Below are 25,515 nucleotides of genomic sequence, written 5' to 3' on the forward strand. Positions count from 1 at the left end.
AAACTGAGTAAAGCGGATTAATTTGTCGAGTCGCGTGATTTTGTATTAGGGATGTCAAAAGTATTTCTTTTCCATGAACTGTTTCAATTTACCTAATACAGGTGTATGAAGAATATTGTCAAGGGGGGAGTCATTATTAAAATTGTTTACAATTTACATGATCGATATTTAAAATGTTGTATATACGTCATTATTATTCTTATCATCATCATCATCAGCTGAATTTTCACAGGGGGATGTGAAACTAATTTCGAGAAGAACGTTCGCGACATCATGCTGCTGTGCAAAGAAACATTTGCCAATGTGAAATTTTCACTAGCCTCGCCAGAATCACTACCCGATTTTTTGCTAAAAACTTGTAAAACTGAGCTTTGTGGTAGCTTAGACGTATAATATCAAAGAACACAGAACGAAATCTTGAACTCTCCTGTCATCTCGCTTCACTTACCTTTCTTCCCACCATAATCTGAACACACGCTCTCGTCATGAAACAATACTAACAATACCATCCCATCGCACCTCCTCATACTCATCCTCTTTCAAAATAGCCCTGCCAAGACTCTGGAATTCGCTACATGCTAGCATCAGGGACTGTCGAAATAAAATTGAATTCAAACGCAGACTTACTAGGCACTTGGTCAGTAATTGATTTCTTGTAAATAGTTTCCTTAATCTATCACAAAATATTTCAATATCCAGTAATTTCATCACTATACAATTTTGTTATTCTAGGTTTAATTTGTAATTCAGTAAATATAAAATAACCAATCATGGCTGCTTATCGCACAATTTTATCGCGTCCCTAGCATTTGTTTAATTTTATCGCGTCCCTAACATTTGTTTAATTTTATCGCGTCCCTAGCATTTGTTTCTTTGTTTGCCAACATTTGAAACAGCTCTGGTCTGGACGTCAAAATATATATATAAGTTATATAAAATTACAAACCACTCCAGTCGATGCACAGCAGTTTCAAATATGACTCGCATTGGCATTCAAGAACAAGAATTAATAAAAATCACTGATCATACCTATGCATCTTCTGAAATCCGATTTACAAATAAATGAAGAGCACCATTCGGAAATCCTGAATAAGTTGAATACACCATGTAGGCCTAAATCAACGAGTTCCACTTCTATTACGCACACGTCCAATATAACATCAATTGAACCACCAACCGCATTCAAATTTGAAAATTGTACATTCAATAATTATACCTTTTAAAATTAGTCATGTTTATTTTTTATGTCATCGTCGTTAATTAAAACTTTTCTAACACTTGTGTATATTAGTTAGGTTATGTTATAGCTTCTGCTATATGATATTATGGATAGTCACGTATCAGAGATTGTTTAATATTAAGATTTATTGAAAATCATCTGTCAAGTGACGTTGATTACTGGGATTCGGATAATTGAAGTGGAATGTTGCATTTTAATAAAAATGAAACTGAATTAACAAAGCCTTCTTGACTAGTAACATTGCCATCGTGCATAATAGATCGAGAACTTCTCGACGAGAAGGCATTGCTCACTACTGCCATCTAGCATGCATCTAGCGTAATATTTGTAATGTTGAGATGGTACAATAATACATTTGAAGACAGTTGTATTTTCGTAAGTCAATTAATATTTTATTGTATTGGACTACTTCGTTACTTCTAATCTTTATATACTTTCTTCTAATCGTGTAATAGTCAATTAAATCCCACTCGAGTTTTGATTTTCTCTAGATAAATCAAAACGTCTAGTGAGATTACTGTTGATAAATTATCTAGCTTCCATTAGTCAGGTAATCTTTTCGTACTTTGATTTTATTTGTAATTGTAATTGTAAATTTAATACTAATTGTAATTTTATTCTTCATATTATAGTTGGAATCTCCTGGTAGATGGGCAGAGAAGGCCCGACGGCCTTATCTCTACCAGGTTAAATAAATAAATACTAATACAGTGTGCGATCGAAAAGTCCCACCGCAGTTCCACTAATGCTAGTAATTCTGTAAAAAGTTGGCACGTAATCCTGTAGAGAGTTGGCACTTCCCCATTAATTTCGGTTTGACAATCTCACATCCCCAGTCCATCATATGCTTAGCGGCCAGTGCTGCCTCTTGAATTCTCTGCCTAGTGGATTCTCTTCGAGCCAAGGGCTGCACAAGCACTGCGGAGAGACTTCTCGATCGCACTTTACTAAATACTATAATGCGAAGTTTATATTAAAAATATGAACTGTCAACTACACAAAACGTTAAACGAACGTTTTTAGTAGGTTATTTTACGACGCTGTATCAACATCTGAGGTTATTTAGCGTCTGAATGAGATGAAGGTGATAATACCGGTGAAATGAGTCCGGGGTCCAGCACCGAAAGTTACCCAGCATTTGCTCGTATTGGGTTGAGGGAAAACCCCAGAAAAAACCTCAACCAGGTAACTTGCCCCGACCGGCAAACGACGAACGTTGTAGTCAGAACTCGAACGAGTGAATACCGCTCATGAAATGAGTTTAAAATAGACCACTGCACAACCTTTTCAATATGTTTCACAACAAGTTAAATTTCATGTTGTATCAGCTTCATTTTATTACAAGGTCGGTACTAGTCGGTAGGTCTCTCTATAATAAAGGTAGCATTGTTATAATTCGAACGTTCCTCAACACCAAGTACAGGGATTATACTGAAGGAGGGGTAGGAGGACTATGCCTTGTGTCGATGTAGATTTTGTTACTCTGACAATGAAAAATTAGAGAAGGGATAAAAAAATACTCAAATCTAAATATGTAATTTTTTCAAAAAGTTCAAGGGGAGTTCAAACCCGGTAACCACCCTTGTCTACACCAGGTTTCAAATAACAGTTTGAGAAGTGAGCGGAACCACTGAATCTTTTGACTTTATAATATGTCGTTTGGAAATAAGTTTCAGAGGACAGTGTATGACGTAACACGCTGCTGTGAATATCTTTAAGATAGTCAATATGTAGTTGTACTGCATGTTATTCAATCATAAATTATTGATCTTAAAGGGATACGGAATTGCCTATCTTGACAATGTTAAATAAAATTGTCTTACATAAGGAGTATTATCTCGAAAACAGTTTGAAGCCAGACCGCTGATTTTTTTCAAGTACATGTACTCACAGCTTGACTTCATGCTGGAACTGTAGTTTTTCTTTAATATATTTCCTTATTGAGAAATATGTCCTTTATCACCTACCCTGTTCAACATCTACTTGTGACATTTAGTGAAGAACTGTGTTCAGAACTTCGGAGGGGTGATAATAGGAGGGAAAAGAATAAAGTGCATAAGATTTTGTTGATGATATGGCGTTGTTAGCAGAAGAGGAGATGCTACTAAGGGGTGTGCTACTGCAGCTAAATGACAGCTGTGAACAGTATGAGATGAAAGTAAATGCAAACGAATACCATGGTCATAGGAAGAAAAATAAAAAAGGTAAATTTGCGAATTCTAAATGAGGCAGTAGAGCAAGTGGACAGCTTCAGATACTTGGGGTGTACTATAAGCAGTAACATGAGTTGCTGCCAGGAAGTCAAAAGGAGGATAGCAATGGCAAAGGAAGCTTTAAATAGAAAAAGGAGCATTTTCTGCGGACCTCTGGAAAAAGAATTAAGGAAGAGACTAGTGAAGTGCTTTGTGTGGAGTGTGGCTTTCTATGTGGGCAGAAACATGGACATTACGACGAAGTGAAGAGAAGAGATTAGAAGCATTTGAAATGTGGATATGGAGAAGATGGAGCTATCGAATTTCTTTTTGTCAAGTGATGTGGACCACAATCAAGTTTCTTTATAAATCCGTTGGTAACAGCGCAAGCATCATTTTCAATTTGTATTGAACGATTGCCGCAGCACCAAGCCTAAAATAGTTTGAATACTATAAATGATTTTTAACTAATATTTCGTGTTATTATTACATCATATACCTACTTGTATTTTTGTCGTTCTTTGGGTGGTACCAACTAGTTTTGAGTAAAATTATTATTATTTTCGATTTCACCGGAATTTGTATTTTTCGAATGGGATTGAGTATCGGTACGGTAATGGCAGGGATGAGTTATGTACCGGTATGGAAGTGGGAGGGGGATGAGTCTCAAACAAAAGTCTCGCCTGAGGGTGAGTGGTGATTGTGACCACACGTTGGGCGCCATTTGAGGGTGGGTGCGTCTCGATGTTGCGTGAGATTCACTCAGGGTAGCCGAGGTACTGTTGTGGTATAGGGTGATGTCGGGAATAATACCAAGCCGGCTACTTAAATAAAAGGCAGCGTAAACTTCAAAACTATAAGTTTATTGTAGTATCCACTTGGTAAACCCTAGAATATGTATTTCCGGCTGACATATAATTCAATCGTTGGTCGCCTTTTGTATCTACTCTATGGCGGCTCTGAATAAGCTCTATCCGATACTACAAATTCAATACTCTGTCCAGTACACTATGACACGAAGCGAAATAGTAGTCCTGTCGACACCAAACGAAGTAGTTATTCTGCCCTGTATGTAGGGCTGCCGACACGATGTAAAGTAGTTTTTGATGATCTCCGCTCCGAAGCGGAATAGTAGTCCTCATCTCCGCTCCCCGTCGCCCTTATTTATAAAAACCTATCCTACGCTAAAACTAACTATCCTATTGGTTAAAAACTACGTCACTAACTGGCCTAAAATCTATTCCCTATTGGTCCAAAGTGACCTCATAAGCTGGACCAAGATCTCTTCTTATTGGGCGCGAAATATGTCATCTCTAAATTTAAACTTTGGATTTCCCATAACATCTAATTAGTTTGTATATCTCACAAGAATACCCGTTCTTTGGAAAACCCAAGCTTGGCAGTTGCTTTCCCACGGGTCCAGTCTAACTTTAGGGTTTTATGCTTCATCGAGTCTCTATGAAACCCCGCTCAAGGTGGCCCTAAATCTGTCCGATGCTGACAAGTGACGAAACACCTGTGTGAGGAAGCTAATTCTAACGAAGTCGCCAGAACATCCCCGCGAATACATGTAATAGAAATATGGAGATATCACTTCGCTAATAAATCGGTCTCTCCCTCTCCTAATTACTGCTTCAAATGCCCATCTACATAACCATTGGAAATTCCCGAAAGAGTTTCCAATGTTATGAGATGTCCCCGCTTTCTGCCTATAACTAGCCTCATAGTTCCCCCACGCGATATCAGCCGGTAACACATTATTTACAATACAGTGAGATTACAATGTCACTACAAACAATTACAATAAATATTACATATATCTTCACAAGCCTTTCTATGTACACAACTCTCACACAATAAGCACAACAATGTACAATTTATATCCACATTTACATATGTACAATACCATTCATTCACATATTTACATTTATTTATTAATTGATCAGTTACACACTCTGCGTGCTTGGTTGTACCAGCCGCCCTGTACAGGTTCACCTAGCTGTACGCGTGAGACTAACCATCCTACTCTTTCTCATTCCTGCCTCCTAGCCTCTCCTGTTTGAAAGGCCGCAAGAGTTGCTTGTGGTACCTTCCAACAGGTTTACTTTTTCCCCTTTCTACCAATTCGAAAGTATGGTCTCCATATCTACTTTTAATTTCGTAGGGCCCTTTGTACAGTAGCTCCATGCGTGAGTAACGTCCTCTAAGGGCGGAAGATAACTTCACGTCCCTTAGCAATACCAAATCGCCGGGTGAGGGCTCCCATTTGTGGCGATATCTTTTAACTTTACCGAGTCTATACTCAGCCTTTTTCCTGATTCGGTCGAAAGCTAGTTTACACAGTAGTTCATCACTAGGAGGCTCACCCTCCTGTATTGCCTGCGGCAAACTCTTTATCATGGGATCGGGATCGATCCCTAACATAAGTTTGATCGGAGCTATTCCGGTCGTTGGATTGATAGAGTGGTTCATGACTCTCTCAATCACCTCACATTGCCTAAACCAGTCCTTGTGGTTTCGGTGACACAGAATACGGAGGTACAATGATATATCCCTAAGCGCTCTTTCGCAGGGATTACCGCTGGGAAAGTATGCGGAGCAATTGTATAGTTTCACGCCCGCATCTTCCAGCCTTTTGCAAAACACTTTCGATTTATGTACCGACACATTGTCAATGAGCACCGCTGTTACCGGGCCGTAAGTCGGTATGTAGTCTCTAACCAGCTTATCAGCACACAACTTGCTAGAGATATTTCTTAAAGGGTAAATCTTTACAAATTTTGTGAACACATCGTACGTAACAAATATGTACCTGTGTCCGAAGGACGATGTGGGCATTGGACCGTGTTCGTCCACTGCTACAAGTTCATTCTTTTTACCCCTGATAATGACCTGTGGTACATTGTCATACCTTACATTTAGAGGTTTCGCCCTCTGGCAGACCTCGCAACGAGATATTACCCTTCTAACCTTCTTTGACAGTTGTTTAATATAAAATGATTCTGACATAGTTAAAATGATCCTATCACTCCCAGAGTGACACATAGATAGGTGAAAGTTGTTTATAAGTTCATTCTCCATACTCGCAGGTATGTATATCTTCCACTTCTGGATATCCCTACCATGCAATTTATACAAGATACCAGAGCGCAATCCATACACTTCGTCTTTCACCTGTGAGATTTCTCTAGCTTTGTCCATTAAGGCCCTTATCGTGGAATCCTCCTGCTGCAAATCTGCAATTTTCCGAAATTTTCCCGTCAGAGCTCCATTCCTCGTGGAATCAATTTTCATCACGGCAATTTCGTACGCGGGGGCGGTGATAGTTTCCGGTAGCCCCGATTTGGAATTCAAACGAGAGAGACAATCACCAAAGATATTGTCTGCCCCCGGAATATGTCTGATCGTCACATCATGAGCCAAAATTTCGTGCACATATCTAGATATTCTAGAGTTCGTCAATTTGCATCTACTCAGAAACGCTAGGCTTACATGGTCAGTAAATATGATTATCTGCCTATTAAAGATATACTGACGGAACTTCTGTAGTGCGAAGTACACAGCAGAAATCTCTAGTTCCGTGATTGATGCGTTGCTTTCGGTACGCGACAGTCCCCTAGAAGCTGTGGCAATCACATGTCGCTTATTATCTTCATCTGTCTGACATAGAATTGCTCCATATCCATATGAAGACGCATCCGTATAAATCTGAAAAGGTAGGCTGTCGTTAGGCCTTTCCAACAGAATTGAGTCGGCAAAAAGCAGTTTCGTTCGATCGAATGCTTCCTGCTCTGCCGACCCCCACCTGAAGGGTGTATCCTTCTTCAATAATGCTCTGAGTGGGGCTACATGCTTAGCATAATTGACGAGAAACCGATTCTGGTATTGTAGGATACCTAGATATCTACGAACCTGTTTCCGGTTCCGCGGCGGCGGGATCCTCGAAATGCTCTGAATTCTCTCTTGGTCCGGTCTAATTCCGTCAGACGAAATTACGTAACCCAGGAAAACTGTCTCAACTTTAAAAAATGCTGTTTTCCCCAGCTTGACTGTCATACCAGCCTCTCTCAATTTAGTAAGTACAAAATCAATATCCCTAATATGCCTATCCACATTATTGCCATATATAAGAAAATCGTCAATGTACTGTGCCAGAAAACCTTTCGTCGAATCACCAAAAATTATGTCAAGTGCCCTTAGTAGCGCAGATCCAGAACTCGCGATGCCGAATGGGCATCGGGTATACTGATAAACTTTCCCGTTATGTAGGAACGCTGTGAATTTTCTCGAGTCCTCGTCCAGCGGAATCTGCCAATACGAACTGGTCAAGTCCAAACTAGTGAATATAGAACAGTCACTGATACGGCCTAACAAAGTGTCCACAGACTCCGTCCTGAAATTATCTTTAACTGAAAACGAGTTAACGTGTCGGGCATCGATCGTTACTCTTAAGCTTCCATTGGGCTTCCTAACCCAGCACAATGCATTTACGTAAGGAGAGTCCGATACTTCTATAACTCCGTCTTTTAACATATCATTTATGACTTCGTCTGCCTGATCCCTTAGAGATAGGGGGATGGGTCTACATTTATGCCGAAATTCCTCCATTCCTACCACCTTACTTTTGTGTGTATACACTCTACACAGACCCGGAGCGTCTGAAAAGACATTTAAATGGCTACCTACAACATCCATTAAGCGTTTTCTTTCACTCTCACTCAGGCCGTGTGCCTGGTTAACTTTATCTCTCACTATTTCGAAAGTATCTGTCTTCCTATTGTTAGACGCGACTACCTGCCTAAGATCGCCAAGCGAAATCTCATTACCATATCTGGCCCTACCGCTAATGAGATTACGTCCTATTTGTCTCGCCTGGACTAATTCGCCGATACACAACTCGCATTCTCCGCAGTCTACTTGACACACTTCCCTAGTTACCTCGTTACCTTCCCACGGATTAACCTCTATAATTACATTCTTACAAATTTTTAGATGCTCTACGAAAAATAACTCTTCCTGTAATCCTATCTCTTCCGCGGTCCTTTCGTCTAGTTCCGGTCTAGAGCTATCCCTACTGAATGGGACATGGCCTACACTGCCGTTACCTGCCGTAACCCCTAGTCTGTTTTCCCTGAAATCTAATAGCGCGAGCCATTCATAGAAGCTTTCTACTCCAATAATGATGTCGGTAGTCAACCTTTGTATCACAAGAAAAATAGCATTTAATTTCACGTCTCCGCACTCTAACTCGAACCATACTTGATATTTTACCTTTTCCTTCTTCTTGCTTAGGGCGCCCGCACAGTACAGTGAACATATGGGTAACGTTTGCAGTTTTATTCCTGAATCCCTAACCTTTTGAAAAAATTCCATGCTGCATACATTATTTGTGGAGCCCGAGTCCAACAACACACAACACTTTATCCCAAATATTTTGGCATCTATATAAGGCAATACATAAGTCCCATTACTTTCTAACTCTGGGTTAGTAATATCGCTCTGTCTCTTTACGCTTACAGCGTTGGCGGATTCTTTTGATAGTGACTTATTGCACTTAGCTACAGAAATCTCCGAACCCTTGAGACTTCTGTCTAGCAGTTTCCCGAGTGTGATGCAGTCGGTTCCACTGCTACCTCGTCTCTATTTCTACAATTTATAGGCTCCCGGCCCATACTCATTCTGACCGGACTTTGCTGACGTCCGTTCATGTCTCTATTCCTGCTTTGTCCCACGTTACACTGTGTAGGTGGCCTATTGCACCCTTGTGAGGCCATTTCTTGTAGGACGCCTCGCCTATCTCTCTCCTGCTCCTGTCTCCTCCAATCACCTCGATTTTGCGGTCCCCTGCTAAAATTAGGCTGCCAGAATCCCTGTCTGTAATTTCTGTTCCTAAGCCAGTGAGGTTGGGTTCTAAGCCTATTATTTCCATTTTCTTGTCTTCCCGTGTACCATCGTATGTGGTTAACCCTACGCACGGGACCAACACCTCCTCGATCGTTCCTCATCCTGTTATGACTACTCTGGTTATTCCTACTATTAGTGTAAGGACCCCCAAAGGGCGGGTCACTCCTTCTCTCCCTGTTGGGACTTTTCCCTCCGTTATGGCCATTATGGTACCGACTATATGCATTGTTGGGGCTCCTGTCACCACCCCAGTTACTCTGATTTTGGGCTCCTGTCCTTGGGGATGAAAAGACCGTACTTGCCCCCTTCCCCGCTTTCTGGTCGGTGGGGCTTGAACCCTTTCCTTTGCCATGTTCATAATCTGCCCGTCCACTACATTCATAGTGCGTGGCGTCCGAACCATCCAGCGCAGTCAATAAATCTATTGTTTCCCCGAAGTCTCGGGGCCCTGCTACGATCAGATTATATCTTATGTTCTCGGGATACTGCGAGATCACAGTTTGGATCAGCTCTGAATCCGGTATTGGCGGATTGAGGCTTTTCCCTTTCTTAACAATTTCAAGAAAATAGTCTATCATAGAGACGCCTCTTCCCGCGTCAAACCTGCTCTGATTAATTTCCTTCCTAATTCTTTGTTGTTGTCTTTGTCCCCAGTATCTCTCCGAAAATTTTTCTCTGAATTCCTCATAAGTGACATTATCCCCTAGGGCCACTAACGCCCAGTTGAGTGGTCGGCTCTTTAGGCTCTTTCGTACGACAGTCATTTTTAAGTCATCCGGCACCCCTCTTATTCTGAAGTACGTTTCCAGCTCACTTATGTAATTATGTGGGTTTGAAAATTCAACCTCATCAAAAATAGGGTAACCAATCTCATTCATAATGTGGGTGGGGTACTGAGGACGGCCTAAATATGCCTTGTCGTTTACATTTATCAACTCACTACGCACATCATCCCGTGAGGTCTGACATTCCTCACCAACACTATTGTTAACATGTCTTACATTTATGTTGCTACCTGATGCCGGGCTCTCACTTGTGCCCTCTTGTCTAGAAACTGCACGGTCCGAGCTGCTATGTCCGCTTAAATTTGCGGGACTACCCCCATTTAGTACGTCGTTTATTGAGTTTAGTTTACTTCTTAATTCTTCCAAACATTCGTTATCCGCCCTTTCCTTATTCTTTATGGCTCGCTTGAGACCGTCCACTTCCTGATCCATCTCACCTATTTTCTCTTCCACCGAATTCTGAATTTCTCGAACCTTCTCCACTATCGTTTCCTCAACAGCTGATTTTAGGTCGCTATTCTCTCTAGTAGCGCTATCTCTAACTCTAACTTCTAAATCCTTCATACTTTCTGACATCCTATCCATAGCTATCTTCAATTGGTTCTCCATTCCGATCCCATTCTCGGCTAATTTCCCCTCTAGCTTCTCTATTTTGTCCTCCATCTTGTTTCCTCTCTCCGCTAATTTTGCAATATGATCTCTAATCTCTCTCGAACTTTCCCCCAATCTATTTTCCATTTGTTTTATTTGTTCTCTACTTTCCCTTGAATTGTTGTCTAATTTATTTTCCATTTGCTTTATTTGTTCTCTACTTTCCCTCGAGTTATTTTCTAATTTAGTTTCCATTTGTTTTATTTGTTCTCTACCTTCCCTCAGAATCTGCTCTCTACTTTCCCTTGAGTTATTCTCTAATTTAGTTTCCATTTGTTTTATTTGTTCTCTACTTTCCCTTGAATTGTTGTCTAATTTATTTTCCATGAATTGTCTCATCTGCTCCCATAACTGTTCTAGCGTCATTTCCCCTTTGCCACTGTCTCTACTCTGTTGCTTTTCCACCGTTCGCTCTCCCTCTATTTCTTGTCCTGCGTTATTCTCGACCTCCTCCCTAATTTCCATAATTTCCTCGTCCTTCCTTTGCTCCATGGTTCCCTTGTTTCTATTTCCTCGTCTTTCTCGTATTTTCCTAACTACCTTACTCCTATGGCTACGTAGTATCATCTATATGCTACTCTGTCATCTATCCGACGCTTGCTTTCCCAATAATAATCTAACTAGGCCTGTATTTGCACTCGACTCACTTCCAACAAATTACGCAATACACTTATTTCACTCTTTCCCCCAAAATATCACACACAAAAAAAAAAATACATATATATATACACCCGAAATATCACACCAGAAATTGAAACATATACACTTTATAGTTATTCCCCCAAAATATCATATACATATATACACATTCGTACGTCTTCTATTCATACTTACCACCGCCTCTCCGAGTCGCCTTCTCTGGTGGTCCCCGTGTTGTCTTCTCTAGTGTTGTCGTGATGTCGCGATGGCTTGGTTCTGTTCCCGCCTTCCAGCGTCGTTCCTCGGCAATGCAGGGCTGAACTGCTCCGTCCGGTCCTCCTCGTTGTTTGGTGCTGTGTTCGCACCCGGGGCCGGTCACTGGAACAGCTGTCTTCCTTCGAGCCCCACGTTGGGCGCCATTTGAGGGTGAGTGGTGATTGTGACCACACGTTGGGCGCCATTTGAGGGTGGGTGCGTCTCGATGTTGCGTGAGATTCACTCAGGGTAGCCGAGGTACTGTTGTGGTATAGGGTGATGTCGGGAATAATACCAAGCCGGCTACTTAAATAAAAGGCAGCGTAAACTTCAAAACTATAAGTTTATTGTAGTATCCACTTGGTAAACCCTAGAATATGTATTTCCGGCTGACATATAATTCAATCGTTGGTCGCCTTTTGTATCTACTCTATGGCGGCTCTGAATAAGCTCTATCCGATACTACAAATTCAATACTCTGTCCAGTACACTATGACACGAAGCGAAATAGTAGTCCTGTCGACACCAAACGAAGTAGTTATTCTGCCCTGTATGTAGGGCTGCCGACACGATGTAAAGTAGTTTTTGATGATCTCCGCTCCGAAGCGGAATAGTAGTCCTCATCTCCGCTCCCCGTCGCCCTTATTTATAAAAACCTATCCTACGCTAAAACTAACTATCCTATTGGTTAAAAACTACGTCACTAACTGGCCTAAAATCTATTCCCTATTGGTCCAAAGTGACCTCATAAGCTGGACCAAGATCTCTTCTTATTGGGCGCGAAATATGTCATCTCTAAATTTAAACTTTGGATTTCCCATAACATCTAATTAGTTTGTATATCTCACAAGAATACCCGTTCTTTGGAAAACCCAAGCTTGGCAGTTGCTTTCCCACGGGTCCAGTCTAACTTTAGGGTTTTATGCTTCATCGAGTCTCTATGAAACCCCGCTCAAGGTGGCCCTAAATCTGTCCGATGCTGACAAGTGACGAAACACCTGTGTGAGGAAGCTAATTCTAACGAAGTCGCCAGAACATCCCCGCGAATACATGTAATAGAAATATGGAGATATCACTTCGCTAATAAATCGGTCTCTCCCTCTCCTAATTACTGCTTCACGCCCAAAAGTGGCTCGTGCATTCAAAAAGTTTGGAAACGACTGGTCTATACGCATTATAGTTGGGTTATCAACTCTCCCGTATTTCCCGGGATCTCCAGTATTTGGCCCTAATTTTTAACAGACTCCCGGCTCCCGTATTTTTCTTCTCTTCGAGCATTTTTCGCCTTTATTTTTGCATAATGTAAAAATTTTCATTGGAAACATTTGATTTTACCATGAATGATGATATATATGATGAATTTTGAGATGCATTAAAATGTGTAGTCTTTGTAGAAAATAATGCTTGCCAAAATGAATTTTAGTGCTCACTTGTTTAAAATCAAATCATTTTAATGTTATAAATTTGGCAAAACTGGCACGTTTTATTCTAAACATACCATGTAGTTAGTAATGCTCATACAAAGAGGGGTCGACCTGGTTGGCAAGTTGGTATAGCGCTGGCCTTCTATGCCCAAGGTTGCGGGTTCGATCCCGGGCCAGGTCGATGGCATTTAAGTGTGCTTAAATGTGACAGGCTCATGTCAGTAGATTTACTGGCATGTAAAAGAACTCCTGCGGGACAAAATTCCGGCACATCCGGCGACGCTGATATAACTTCTGCAGTTGCGAGCGTCGTTAAATAAAACATAACATTAACAATACAAAGAGGGTGTTTCATCTCATGAACAATAATTGGACAGATGTTCCATACAGAACACGACGCATCTCATCAAATCAGAACTGCAAACTGCAGTCGATTTCAACTATTAGTACAGCTGGCGCCAGCGTTTTTGGCGTGTGTCCTAGATATATAGTGCCCAGTTTTTGAGCATGTTGCAAGTGCAGCTGAGAATGGTACCACTTCCTATACACGTCACATCAGCCATTTGTCAAACAGTTGTCAGACTGACTGCGGCAAATGCAAAACACAAATGTAACGTTCCCATTACTTATTTAACACGCCAAAAACGGTGACGCGGACTGTACACGAAACAAAATCTGTCTCAAAATACTCTAAATTTAAATCTAGCTGCTAAAGTGTAGAATAAAGCTGTTTTTTAGTAACGGAACTGGATAATTTGTCCATTTTCTATGTGAAACATTGTCGATCCCATAGTCTTCCGTATTTTCTTCAAGAAAAGTTGGCAATCCTAATTATGGTTAACACTCAGAATTGGGCAAAATAAAATTATAGTCAACTGCGGTGCTATTCATAGACATTACGCTAGCCCGCGCTACGAGCATGCTAAACTAGCCCCGGCTATCGACTGATTACTTGTACGGGATTTATATCATATATCATATCGCTAACACTGGTTTATGAATACGAAAAACGTTAGTTCTCTGATCATCCACCGGAAGCCCGCGCTAAGAATGTCTATGAATACGGCCCATGATAGATAAATGGATGGATGGATAGATTTATTCGTTCCATAATATTCCTACATTTGCTTTATAGCATAGAATAAAGAACATGTCCAATTCTTACGTTTAACAATAAAATGCAATAAATATAAAATGCAAATATGAATTTGTACAGAATTAATACCTTAATAACAATAATATTTTATACAATGTAATATGTTTACCATTTAATAGTATTAAAATATTTACACAGTACTGTGAAATGTCAAGAATTCATCTACAGAATAGATAGTGTGAGATATTAAGTAATTTTTTAGTTTTACCTTAAATAATGCAGGGTTTTGGCTATGATTCTTAATGTCGTCAGGAAGACTATTGAACATTTTTATCGCCATGTAACGTACTCCCCTTTGAAAGCATGATAAATTTGATGATGGCGTATGAAAATCATTCCTTCTGCGGGTATTTATACTATGTATGGCTGAGTTAGTTGGAAAATTTTCTTTATTACATAAGAGGAAATTTATTGTAGAGTATATGTATTGATTTGTTAAGGTTATAATCTCTTAATTTTTTTTTAAATAATCTACATGATTCTCTAGCCTTTGCTCCAACTATTATTCTAATGGCTCTTTTTTGTAATAAGAATATATTTTTACTATCTGCAGAATTTCCCCAAAATATTATTCCGTAGGACATAATGGAATGAAAATATGCAAAATATATTGTCTTTAAGATACTGCTGTTTATAAATTGTTGTAACGACTTAATTGCGAAGCATGCTGAGCTAAGTTTGACAGTTTATAATGATTGAAAATTACCTATAGTGGGCAGATTTCTGTTAAATGTTTCTTCCTTTCTTTTTACGGAACTATAGTGTAGTCTCCATTTCATCCCCCACTCCCCCGCTTCTTCTCTCCCTTTTCGCCTCTCTCTGTATCTGTCCGTCCTTCCGTCCGCACTTCCTTCTCCCGCTTGATCCGTCCGACATGTTTTCAATAGAGCACGTTACAGACGCCCTGTCTCTCAGTGATACCGTACGTGAAGGATACACCGGACAGCTCCATTAAGCTGGTGTCAATGCCAAGTCACTGACGGCATACATACTGTCATGAATATGATATACGTCACTCACCTGCGTCCTCAGTTCTTCGTTATCTATGACTTTGGTGAACGCGATGAAAGAATGCTTGTCCGAAGCGATCCATATTCCAATGCCAAGGACTACGGTGCCCGCCACCTGTACAGATAATACAAACATACATCAAATGAATAACTAGAACACAATGCTTGTAAACGACACATTATTAATCTATGACATACAGTGTGTTAAGAAAGTATTTGCATGCCTTAAACAGGAATTTCCGCGTGCAAAACAACTATTCTAAATATTTTATTACTAGGAACCTATTTTTTGGTAATAGCGATAAGCGCAAAATTTTCCACAATTACTTTCTTTGTTACATTTATCCTTCTAGGTCCCTCAAATACCATATTTAAGCAAAAAGGAAAATATCTCGAACTTTGAATCATTGTGCGAAATGTGTCAATAAAGGTACGGTCACACGTCGCTACTTTTGCTGCGCAACTTTTGTACTGCAGCTGCAAAAGTTGTGTGTCGTGTTCACACGTAAGCCAAAAGTAGCGCGCTGCACTCTACTTTTCGTGCTGCGCAACCCGAGTGCAGCAAAAGTTGCAACTGGAGGTTGTGAGTCTGTTCACATACAAAGCGCTACTTTTGCAGCCGCAGTCATGCTGCAGGTTTCCATCTCCGTGTTGACTTCTCAATATACATTTTGTGGTTATGTTCGCATTATTAAGAAACTCATGCGAAAGCTTACCTATCTATTATTTGATTTTCTGTCCTAACTAGTATTTAGAAATGGCATTATTTTTACTATAAAACTTTTAAAAACGCCTATATACTTAAATGATGACCAACAATATATTCACATAATCAATGTTGGCAACCCTCCTGTTTGAAACTACGCTACGGAAAATTAAAAAAATGAATTACATCGTCAACAAATATGCTCAGACTGTGTTGTGCAGTTAATAATTGTTACAAATAATTTATTTTCATTACATCTAACATTAAAATATATCCAAACAATAAAAGTATCATTGGCACATTTGGGTGGCAACACTGGTCGCAACTGTAGCAAAAGTTTCAACAAAACCGATATCAAAAATGCTGCGGCTGCAACCCTGAGAACCCTGTTCACACGTCGCTACTTTTAAGCTGCGCGCAGCATGGAAAAGTAGCGGGCAGCAGGTTCGGCAGCCACTACTTTTCGGGTTGCACCGTTGTTCACACGTCGCAGTACGAGAGTTGCGCAGTTTTTTGTACTTCAGCGCTGCAAAAGTAGCGACGTGTGACCGTACCTTAACATGGTACATACTGTATACATTGGTTCGGTTTCGAAAACACGTCTAGGCCTATCTAAGCCTACATCCACCAATGCGTGGCATGTTAATAGACCCACTTTCTTTAAACATGCGATACCATAAATAACATTATCGACGTGTAAATCGAAGCTCTCCGAACACGATACGAACGGCAAAACCGACGTTGGATTGATATTACACTTTCAAATTTTGTTTAATAAAACGCATTTGGTTTGTTGCCTGGCAGTAAAAGGTATTTTGTTTATTCAGTCGTTGCTAAGAAATAATATGATTTCTTTTGTTCGTAAAAAGAATGCTATAAAACTCCTGTGTTTTAATATCACTTCTTTATCACTCCTGATACAATTTCAAAGCGATTTTATTTTGTCTTTCCAAACGGGTCAGACTGTATAATCTATCTCCCTCACGCGCATACTTAGGTCCATGTCTATTGGCGACAGCTATAGCCTATTTCAGTGTTTTCAGTGCATAAGTAAAATAAAGCGATTGTAACACATAGGCACACAGAAGTTGGGGGGGAGGATGTTGATGACCTAAAAATCTACTTAAAATGATCATTAAAAGCCCTTAAACTAATGGAAAAATAACATGAAATTAAAAGAAAATTACATTTAAATATTATTCAAAGTACCCGCACCACAACTTTTTAAAAATTAGTCACCTTGTTTCAATGACTGCCCTGCAAATCTCGGAGAGACGAGGCAACTTCCTGGAATTTGGCTAAGAAAAAGGAAAAGGGCATTCAAAAATGAAGGTTTTAAGCGAAAACTTTAGATTTTAATGAGGGTTTACGATGTGTTGCAATCGGTGGTTGTCCATGTCAGTGCCTTCATTCTCCGTCTCCTCCTTCCGTTCTTCACTTTTGTTACGAGATCTTCCAGATGGGGGAGTGTGAATGACAAAACAAATTGTGGGTGCAGCTTGCATCCTTGCAATCTTTGTGTTAAAAATATTGTCTCTTCCCTTCCATGGGGACACAACGTCCTGTCCACGACACAATGAAAAATTCTCCCCTTCCAAACATAAATTCTAAAGATACCCTCGTACCGACAAAAGAACATTAGCGGTCAAAGCCCTCACTTAAACTAAGCTGTTGTCAAGCATTTTACATTACTTCTGTTGTGTGAGGTGAAGCCTTCAGTGGAATGAGGGATGGACTTTACAGTTTGTTTCAATCTACAGAACTCAAACTTCACTGTTATTCACTTATTCAGTAGGTAATTACTACTGACCTATTTGCTTAGAAAAAGATTTAACAGACCTATCGGTAAAGAAAGTCCCGCGCCGTGGCGTCGTGGTCTAAGGCATCCCGCCTAGGACTCGCGTTACAGAATGCGCGCTGGTTCATGGGGGAAGAAATTTTCTCATGAAATTTCGGCCAGTGTATGGGACCGGTGCCTACCCAGCATAGTGATGCACTTGGGGAGCTACGATAGGTAGCAAAATCCGGTTGCGAATGCCTGCAATAACGGCTGGGGGGATCATCGTGCTAACCACACGATACCTCCGTTCTGGTTGGATGATCGTCCACCTCTGCTTCGGCATGTGGACGTGAGGCCAGCTGGTCGGTCTAGGCCCTTCATGGGCTGTAGCGCCAAGGATTATTATTATTATCGGTAAAGAAGAAAGTAAAATACATTCCAAATGGTCTAAAAGTTCTTCAAAGTGTTAAAAATGACCAAAACCAAAAAAATAAAAATAAAAATAAAAATAAAAATGACCTATTAGTTCAAAAACTTCGAATAATAATAATAATAATAATAATAATAATAATAATAATAATAATAATAATTTATTTAACTTGGCAATGCAGTATAAGAAATTAATTTTTACGTTGATATTAACATAGAAAGGATTTCTATATTAATAGGCATCGTCCTAATGCGAGAAATAATAAAATGACTTCTTCAACTTCCGCCCCCTACACATAAGATAATTTTAAAATAAACTGCTGTCCTCAAATATACAATAATCTTTCAATCCAACGTTCTCTCTTATTAAACTCCATTTCTAATTTAATAATTGATACTAGTGTGATGATATTACCAATCGATCATTAAATTATTACTTTCACTGTGCGCCACTCACTCAAAATGTCATCTCGGTATTACATCGTGCATCATACTCATGAAGTGGTTGAATTGTTCATGTAACCTCTGATGGACATTCGTGCTTCTATCAGAGAGGCGTATATCTTTATTAATCCATTAAATTAAGTATGATTTATTACAATGCTCAGTATATATATATATATATATATATATATATATATATATATATATATATATATATATATATATATAAAACAGCGTTTATGGCTCAGCGCTAGTCGTACATTCAGGTGGCCTTCGTTCGATTCACGGCCAGGTGTGATGAAATTTGTGGTAGACAAAGTTGACGTTGAAGAGGAGATTTCTCGGGGATACTCCCGCTTCCCTCTTTCATTCCACCAAAACTCTCGACGTCCCCCTCACTTCATATTTTATAATTTGCAATACGATGGCTGAGAACCAGATTATTCTAAGTCTAAATTTTTATAAGAAAGAAATCTGTGTTTCATTGTGTTCCAGTTCTTGTCTGCATATATATGAACCGAACAAAATTGTAAATATTTCTCTCCATAAGTTTGTTATGAAGCTATTCCTAATTGTTTCACGAAGCTTTGAATGTCAGGAGCTTAAAATAGCTCTCCTGGGGGGGGGGGGGGAAGTAAAATTTACTTGGAACAGTCTGGTTCTGGGCCATCGAATAATTAAACATAAACTGCGAGTGGGATGAACCTCTGGAATAATACGGTTTTCCGATGCCGATATAAGCTTTAGAGCAGGACTGCCCAACTTCGACTTGCGGGCCACAACCAGATATGTGGCCCGTATTTGTTAATTATTATTTTTATTTATTAATTGTTATTATTATTTTTATGGTGATATTAATAATAATAATAATAATAATAATAATAATAATAATAATACGCATACTATTAGGATGTCAAACAATGACAAGTTTTGGTAAAAGACTAGAGATGGGAATGATATATCGGTTTTTACGAAATACCGATATTTTCGTTTCGATGTAGCGATATATCGATATCGAAATTTTTATTCAATATATCGTATAATATATCGGTTTTTCCCATAAATTTATCGATTTTTTTTTTTTTTTTGGAATTATTAGCACTATCAATAACAACAGTAACAAATATAAATGACACTCGGGAGGAAATTAAACGCAGAATAAATATGGGAAATGCGTGTTATTATTCGGTTGAGAAGCTTTTGTCATCTAGTCTGCTGTCAGAAAAACTGAAAGTTAGAATTTATAAAACAGTTATATTACAGGTTGTTCTTTATGGTTGTGAAACTTGGACTCTCTCTTTGAGAGAGGAACAGAGATTAAGGGTGTTTGAGAATAAGGTTCTTAGGAAAATATTTGGAGCTAAAAGGGATGAAATTACAGGAGAATGGAGAAAGTTACACAACGCAGAGCTGCACGCATTATATTCTACATTTGACATAATTAGGAACATAAAATCCAGACGTTTGAGATGGGAAGGACATGTAGCACGTATGGGCGAATCCAGAAATGCATATAGAGTGTTAGTTGGGAGGCCGGAGGGAAAAAGACCTTTGGGGAGGCCGAGACGTAGGTGGGAAGATAATATTAAAATGGATTTGAGGGAGGTGGGATATGATGGTAGAGACTGGATTAATCTTGCTCAGGATAGGGACCAATGGCGGGCTTATGTGAGGGCGGCAATGAACCTCCGGGTTCCTTAAAAGCCAGTAAGTAAGTAAGTACGGTATCAACAACAACAAAATCTACACTAGACAACTCCGATAATTCCCGAGAGATGGCGCTACTGAAGGTGAACTGTTACATAATTGTGCAACCTCACTGAATACTTTGTTCTAATTGGCTGGACTGGAATTCTCCACAGGCAGGAGAGCAACTCCCACCCTGAAAGGGAACCGTCTGACCTCAAAACGGGTATCAAAATTTTTATTTCTATATTCTGAAATGGAAAGAGAAACAAGGATTTAATACCGATGTGACATTTGTTTACGGCTATGATTTCTATGCACAACCTAGTGCTGACATTTTTTCTTATATCTTTTAGTGCATAAACATTCTATCCCTGTAATCATCACCATTTTTGTTTGGAATGTTGGATTGTAGCATTAACTTGCAATGGGAACTTACTATAGAAGGATTATATCGAATCAACTGTGAAGTTTGTTAAAGTTGTAACATTCTAAGTAGGTTTAGTAACATTTAAAAATAATTCAAGTTCTGTTTACTTACATTTAAAAATGATTATGTTGTTAGGTAGAAAAGAGCATTAAATCTGAGTCCTGAATTGAATCCTATATAATATTAGAATAATTGAATCGTGTTCCAATATCAAATACTCAACCATGTAGAGTTCACTTAACTCTTTCCCACTATATCATTTAAGGTCCCTTGCCTCCACCATAATTTTTATTTAGGTTAGGACCTACATCATATGGTATTCAAAATGTATTGTTTATTGTTACAATAAAATTTTACATTTATTCTTTTGACTGTTATGATGTTAATTTCAATAGTAAAAAGAAATATTAAAATTTAAGTAATGTTATTATAATACAGTAAATTTACGCCTGAAAATGCAATTTGCTTATAGAATAGCGATATATCGATAATCGTTCGATATATCGATATATTTTCTGCGATATACATAGTTTATCGAAATTAGGTTTGAAATATATTGCAATATCAATATATCGGTATTTAATTTATTTTTTCCATCACTATATAAGACACAAACGACAAACTCAGTCTATAGACCTATAGCAGATAGACAAATAATATTAACTTTCCTGCCGGATATACGAACTCAAAATCCCAGCCTATTACGGAACGTTTTCAACCAACGCGGAGGACAGGAAGTATTAACATCACAACGTGCTCCCTACAGATATCTGCATAAAATCGATAAAAAAAGAAGAAAAGAAATTCTACAAGCATGACTAAGGTTATCTTAACATGAAATGAATACGTGTAAATGTAGAATCCATTACGACTTTCACTTCATTAAGCGGGAAGGTACTGTTTTCTCCTAGACCACAATATCGTGTTAAGTTTGAAAGATACTCACAAAGAATATGAAGTTGAACAGGCAGAGCAGGTACTTGGCCAGCGAAGTACCACAGTCGTACGACATTTCGTGATATCGTCGTCTTCCGTGTAGCCTATTGTAGTCCTTCATGAAAATATCACGTTCTGAAAAAAAAAAAAAACAAAACACATATAATTTTTACCCTGAAGAGGAGAGGACAAATCTTAACACTAATGGTCGGTTTTTCCAAGTATTGTTAGAAAATTTAAAGACTGTTAAACTCTAAACAGTTTGTTAATTAATAAAATTGTATGTTTTCAACACCAGTTTGGTTTAACAGATTGTTAACAGTTTGTTAATTTTAAATGTAGGATTTCGGGCAGTTAACTCGTTTAACAGTTAGTTAAATATGGCCGATGTCTCCACAGCTGTTCGAACAGAAGTTGCGAAATTAATATTTTGTCTCTCTCTGTAGGGAATGTTTAGCATATGACTGGTAATATAACATTTAAAAAATACTTTGGACTGTTTAAATACATCAGTGTTATTTTATTTCTTTCGTATTTCGTATCTATAATAGCAATGAGGAAATATAACCTTACTTTGTAATTATTATTCAGCACGTCACCTACAACTTTCATTTGTCAACTGTTTGTTTATGGGGCGTGGCCTACTATAACAGGTTGTCATTTTATGCAAGTTTCATGACTCACTCTATAATATAGAATTTAAAGATTAATTTTAGTCAATCAAAAATTGTCTTACATGTGTAGAACCATTACCAACTGCTGTTGAGTAGTTAAAATAGTGCTAACAGACGTTATAGTTAAGTGTTGGTTATCTTAAACAAAATCATGTTAAACAAATGGAAAATACATTAACGGAACAACTGGATAATACCCATGGCAGAGCAATGTCGATAGTCTACGTTACTCGCTGGCCACTAGTCACCAGGCCGTACCGAGCCGTGCCAAACAAAACGCAATCGAAATGGTGGTAGTAAAATTCGCGACTATATTCTTAAATAATTCACTGCATTAGTCAAGTGCAAGACTTCTGACTTCTGTTGCATTCAAACAATTATAAAATACGATAATTTGGTCCAGGGAGCATCCGTTTTTTATGCAAAGATAATTTGTTTGGCTTGTTTCTTAAATAAAATTACGAAATGGCGTTCCTGTGCTTAACATTTAATAAAAAAAGAAATATAGCAAAACTGTTTTGTCTCGAGACTCTCATCTAAGTCACGTAATAGGTTACGTAATCAATTTCAATATATTTGCGCAAATATATCTTGTAGCTAACAGTGGTGCTATCTCTCAGTAATGTTCAGAACGAAGGAGGTAGAGAGAGAAAAGAAACAAATTTCTCCCTCCAACGACGCCACACACCAACGTCGTGTTCTTATGTTGGCAAGATTGTGTATTTACTTAAATTTGGTGCTAAACGTAACGGCACAGTTCAAAGATACCGTGGGAATTCTCCAGTTTAGCGACAAACAAAGCGTTAAAAATAGACTGTTAATTTAACATTCGTTAAGCAAAATTAAACATTACTTGGACAAACTGGCCATTAGTCTATCTGAAAGAACTATTACAGTGATCCCGATGAGATACCATCCCAACCCACATCAGCTGACTTCGCCGAGTATCCAGGTTCGAAGCAGACATTCCTGCTCAGTCCTAGAACAACTCCCTCCGCGATTGCCAGGCGGCGAATGCGAAATGCTATGGATTTAGAGTTCAAATTACGGCATATTAAAAATTAAGGCCTTGGTCAATCGGATCCTTGGTTTTCGCGTGTCGCCTTGGGTACTTCAAGGTGAGCTCACTCGATCGTCACACGGTGCAAGAGTTCGGACTCCTTGTCTACCGAGGACAGCGACAGCCCCATCTCACCAGTTGCTCTCTCAGGCTTTTAACATCTTCGGTGATTATGCCCTGCTCCAATAGGCTTCGAGTTCACACACTACTCTCTCTCAGCCCCAGTTTCCCTTGCAAGGACGCGTTTTCGCGTATCTTTTAATATTTTTCCTCTCTTTCCCCTTTCATTCATAATTCATTCATTCGAATTTTTCGTTGCATATCTTAAAATATTTACCCTATGTCTGTTGCATGTTTTGACATCAAAATGTGTGTCAACTTCACGGTACGGTCGCACTTATCTTTATATAAAAATAGGAAACAAAAGGAAAGGGAGAGGATAGAAAGATATGAAGAGACAGAAAAAAAGAAAAAAAAATAGATCCTACTTACTTACTTACAAATGGCTTTTAAGGAACCCGGAGGTTCTTTGCCGCCCTCACATAAGCCCGCCATTGGTCCCTATCCTGTGCAAGATTAATCCAGTCTCTATCATCATATCCCACCTCCCTCAAATCCATTTTAATATTATCCTCCCATCTACGTCTCGGCCTTCCCAAAGGTCTTTTTCCCTCCGGTCTACCAACTAACACTCTATATGCATTTCTGGATTCACCCATACGTGCTACATGCCCTGCCCATCTCAAACGTCTGGATTTAATGTTCTTAATTATGTCAGGTGAAGAATACAATGCATGCAGTTCTGCGTTATGTAACTTTCTTCATTCTCCTGTAACTTCATCCCTTTTAGCTCCAAATATTTTCCTAAGAACCTTATTCTCAAACACCCTTAATCTCTGTTCCTCTCTCAACGAGAGAGTCCAAGTTTCACAACCATAAAGCACAACAGGTAATATAACTGTTTTATAAATTCTAACTTTCAGATTTTTTGACAGCAGACTAGATGACAAAAGCTTCTCAACCGAATAATAACACGCATTTCCCATATTTATTCTGCGTTTAATTTCCTTCCGAATCTCATTTGTATTTGTTACTGTTGCTCCAAGATATTTGAATTTTTCCACCTTTTCGAAAGATAAATCTCCAATTTTTATATTTCCATTTCATACAATATTCTGGTCACGAGACATAATCATATACTTTATCTTTTCGGGATTTACTTCCAAACCTATCGCTTTACTTCCTTCGAGTAAAATTCCCGCGTTTTCCCTAATAGTTTGTGGATTTTCTCCTAACATATTCACGTCATCCGCATAGACAAGAAGCTGATGTAACCCGTTCAATTCCAAACCCTCTCTGTTATCCTGAACTTTCCTAATGGCATATTCTAGAGCGAAATTAAAAAGTAAAGATGATAGTGCATCTCCTTGCTTTAGCCCGCAGTGAATTGGAAAATCATCAGATAGAAACTGGTCTATACGGACTCTGCTGTACGTTTCACTGAGACACATTGTAATTAATCGATCTAGCTTCTTGGGAATACCAAATTCAATGAGAATATTATATAATACTTCTCTCTTAACCGATTCATATGCCTTTTTGAAATCATTAATAACTGATGTACTGTACCCTTATACTCCCATTTTTTTCTCCATTATCTGTCGAATGCCGAGAAGAAATGAACATAAGAAAAAAAGAATGGTGAGAAAGAAACAAAGGAAGAGAAAAGAGGAAGAATGAGAAATGAAACTAACAAAAAGTGCAACAATTAAAAGAAAACAGAAAGAAAAATGAATAATACAAAGAAGGGAAGAGTGAAGGTAAAAGGAAAGGGAGTATAAAAAGAAGGAAAAAAGGGGTTGGGGACAACTCGCCACAGAAAATTGGCCACAGAGGCAACTCGCCACATAATTGAAATTCGTATCAAAGACAATTAGCCACACGTTAAAATTCAATGCAATACTCAAATTCGCAACAATTTTATAATATATTTCTATGGTAACACAAGACAAATCCAGAAGCTGTAAACTAATTCGGAACTATGGCGGAAGAAATTCGCTTCACAAAATCAGAAAGAGGTTTTGACAAATTAATATATCTTGACTACATGTACA

At 38.8% G+C, this 25,515-nt stretch overlaps 2 protein-coding genes across 3 annotated transcripts in view; both read right to left on the reverse strand.

Moving 5' to 3' along the window:
* LOC138704497 (CD82 antigen-like) overlaps positions 1-25,515 on the reverse strand; it is a 259,118-nt gene that overhangs the window by 164,035 nt on the left and 69,568 nt on the right. For both annotated transcript variants that reach the window (XM_069832424.1, XM_069832423.1), the window contains exons 2-3: positions 21,678-21,802; positions 15,267-15,371 (exon numbers count right to left, since the gene is read on the reverse strand). In XM_069832424.1, coding sequence (XP_069688525.1) covers positions 15,267-15,371; positions 21,678-21,788 — 216 coding nt within the window. In that variant the 5' untranslated portion in view covers positions 21,789-21,802. The remainder of the gene's footprint in view (positions 1-15,266; positions 15,372-21,677; positions 21,803-25,515) is intronic.
* On the reverse strand, positions 8,974-11,828 carry LOC138704495 (uncharacterized). Its single transcript, XM_069832417.1, has 2 exons — positions 11,066-11,828; positions 8,974-10,987 (listed from the first exon to the last, which is right to left on the reverse strand). The coding sequence occupies exons 1-2, from the start codon at positions 11,337-11,339 to the stop codon at positions 9,024-9,026; spliced, it is 2,238 nt and encodes a 745-aa protein (XP_069688518.1). The 5' UTR covers positions 11,340-11,828; the 3' UTR covers positions 8,974-9,023.

Source organism: Periplaneta americana, chromosome 8 (genome assembly GCF_040183065.1).
Source record: "Periplaneta americana isolate PAMFEO1 chromosome 8, P.americana_PAMFEO1_priV1, whole genome shotgun sequence".
In the NCBI taxonomy this organism is placed as follows: Eukaryota; Metazoa; Arthropoda; class Insecta; order Blattodea; family Blattidae; genus Periplaneta; species Periplaneta americana.

Coding starts and splice junctions, on each gene's coding strand:
- LOC138704495 (XM_069832417.1), bottom strand. CDS start 11,339: ATGATACTACGTAGCCATAGGAGTAAGGTAGTTAGGAAAATACGAGAA. Junction 10,988..11,065: donor AGACAACAATTCAAGGGAAA/GTAGAGAACAAA, acceptor TTCTGAGGGAAG/GTAGAGAACAAATAAAACAA.